Source organism: Asparagus officinalis, chromosome 10 (assembly GCF_001876935.1).
Source record: "Asparagus officinalis chromosome 10, Aspof.V1, whole genome shotgun sequence".
Taxonomy (NCBI): domain Eukaryota; kingdom Viridiplantae; phylum Streptophyta; class Magnoliopsida; order Asparagales; family Asparagaceae; genus Asparagus; species Asparagus officinalis.
In genome coordinates this window covers 13,155,494-13,157,704 of record NC_033803.1, presented here as the reverse complement: position 1 = coordinate 13,157,704, position 2,211 = coordinate 13,155,494, and the positions used below count along the sequence as shown (strand labels likewise).

The following is a 2,211-nucleotide window of genomic DNA, read 5'->3' as shown; positions in this document are numbered from 1 at the left end:
ATAATATTAAAATCTAGATATTAAGTAAAGTCCCATGAAATATAAAGAGCAATCCTAATACATAATTCAAATATAAATTACATATCTGAAATACATAACATATAAAAACTGACACGCATAATATAAAACTTCATTAAAATAAAACATAAAATACAAACTAAACATAGAACATTTCCTGAGATGGACAAGCAACTCTCAATAATCTGGTAGATCGGGGCCAGAGTGTCCAATATCATTGAAATAATTGCCAAAATTAGAAGCAGACCCTTGTTCTTGTTGATTTCTTTTTTGTATTATTTTAATCTGTTGAGCTCGAACGTACTCACGCACGTTTGGATCAGCAATGGAATTCAAATCTTTCATTATAATTTTTCATTCATCTCTATCTTTTTTCATGGCTATCTTTTCTCGTTCGATATCAAACGCTACTTGCCTGTCCAAGCTCGCCTTGTCTAACCTGTCTATAAGTCGATTGTTGGAGGTCTCGATGGAGTCCACTACACTTGACTCATGATCATCATTTTTCCTTTTCAATTTAGCTTTTTTTACCCCAATAGGTCGTTCAGATGGAGTAAATGATGACAGTCCAGGAGATGTTGATATAGGAGATTCCGGAGTGGGATTATCTGATTGTGACGAGTCGAAGTTCACACTTTGGGATTGTCTTCGACCAACTTGTCTTGCTGTGGGGACATCATCTTTGAATTTTTCAAAATTTTTAACCATATTCCAGACATGATCAAATTTGAAACCTTTTTTGTACTTTGGTTCTTGCATAAATAACATCTTTGCTCGAACTAACTGCAAATTATAGTGAACATCAAGTTATGTATTTCAACAATAATAATAAAATTCAGACGATAATTAATAGAATACTTACAATATCTTCATCTGAAGCACCACTTGGATTCAGATTCTCTACTTGTCTCAAGCACGCATTCAATTTCCTTACTTCATTACTTATGATTTCCATTCGAGAACGAATTGATCGGCTCGTACGCATCTCAAAATGCTGATCTCGAAGTTCATTGTATTTGTCCTCCACACGAGACCAAAATGCATCTCGAGACTGGTTTCTACCGATAATAGGGTCTTGAGAAATATCCAAGAATACTTGACAAAGGAGCACATCTTCAGTAACCGTGTATCCAGTTAATCGAACAGACATTTTTTTGTAAAAAGCGGTTGGTTTGGAGATCAGAAATACTTTGAAGAAATACTTCGAATTGGGTGGCTTGAAGTAGAAACCGTGAATGTTATTTATAGCCAATCCAAATTTGTTTTTTTTGTTTGAATTTGAATTTGAATTTGAATTTGAATTTGCGGTTGGTTTGAATTTGTCGGTGGTCAACATTTGAAATTGAATCATTTTGTACAAACTGATCAGCTTTACACATTATCCAACGTTGTCGGTGGGAATCAAATTTTGAAATCAGGTCAGCTTTACACATTATCCAACGTTGTCGGTGGGAATCAAATTTTGAAATCAGGTCAGCTTTACACATTATCCAACGTTGTCGGTGGGAATCAAAATTTAAAATTAGGTCAGCTTTACACATTATCCAACGTTGTCGGTGGGAATCAAAATTTGAAATCAGGTCAGCTTTACACATTATCCAACGTTGTCGGTGGGAATCAAAATTTGAAATCAGGTCAGCTTTACACATTATCCAACGTTGTCGGTGGGAATCAAAATTTGAAATCAGGTCAGCTTTACACATTATCCAACGTTGTCGGTGGGAATCAAAATTTGAAATCAGGTCAGCTTTACACATTATCCAACGTTGTCGGTGGGAATCAAAATTTGAAATCAGGTCAGCTTTACACATTATCCAACGTTGTCGGTGGGAATCAAAATTTGAAATCAGGTCAGCTTTACACATTATCCAACGTTGTCGGTGGGAATCAAAATTTGAAATCAGGTCAGCTTTACACATTATCCAACGTTGTCGGTGGGAATCAAAATTTGAAATCAGGTCAGCTTTACACATTATCCAACGTTGTCGGTGGGAATCAAAATTTGAAATCAGGTCAGCTTTACACATTATCCAACGTTGTCGGTGGGAATCAAAATTTGAAATCAGGTCAGCTTTACACATTATCCAACGTTGTCGGTGGGAATCAAAATTTGAAATCAGGTCAGCTTTACACATTATCCAACGTTGTCGGTGGGAATCAAAATTTGAAATCAGGTCAGCTTTACACATTATC

General features: G+C 35.7%; 1 protein-coding gene across 1 annotated transcript; it reads right to left on the bottom strand.

Moving 5' to 3' along the window:
* On the bottom strand, positions 201–1,168 carry LOC109826479 (glutathione S-transferase T3-like). Its single transcript, XM_020393508.1, has 2 exons — positions 881–1,168; positions 201–801 (listed from the first exon to the last, which is right to left on the bottom strand). Exons 1-2 carry the CDS (start codon positions 1,166–1,168, stop codon positions 373–375), a joined length of 717 nt encoding a protein of 238 aa, XP_020249097.1. The 3' UTR covers positions 201–372.

Bases quoted from the DNA above. Each gene is read 5' to 3' on its own strand.
- LOC109826479 (XM_020393508.1), bottom strand. From the start codon at position 1,168: ATGTCTGTTCGATTAACTGGATACACGGTTACTGAAGATGTGCTCCTT. The intron at 802-880 runs GTAAGTATTCTA...TATAATTTGCAG, and splicing joins GTGCTTCAGATGAAGATATT to TTAGTTCGAGCAAAGATGTT.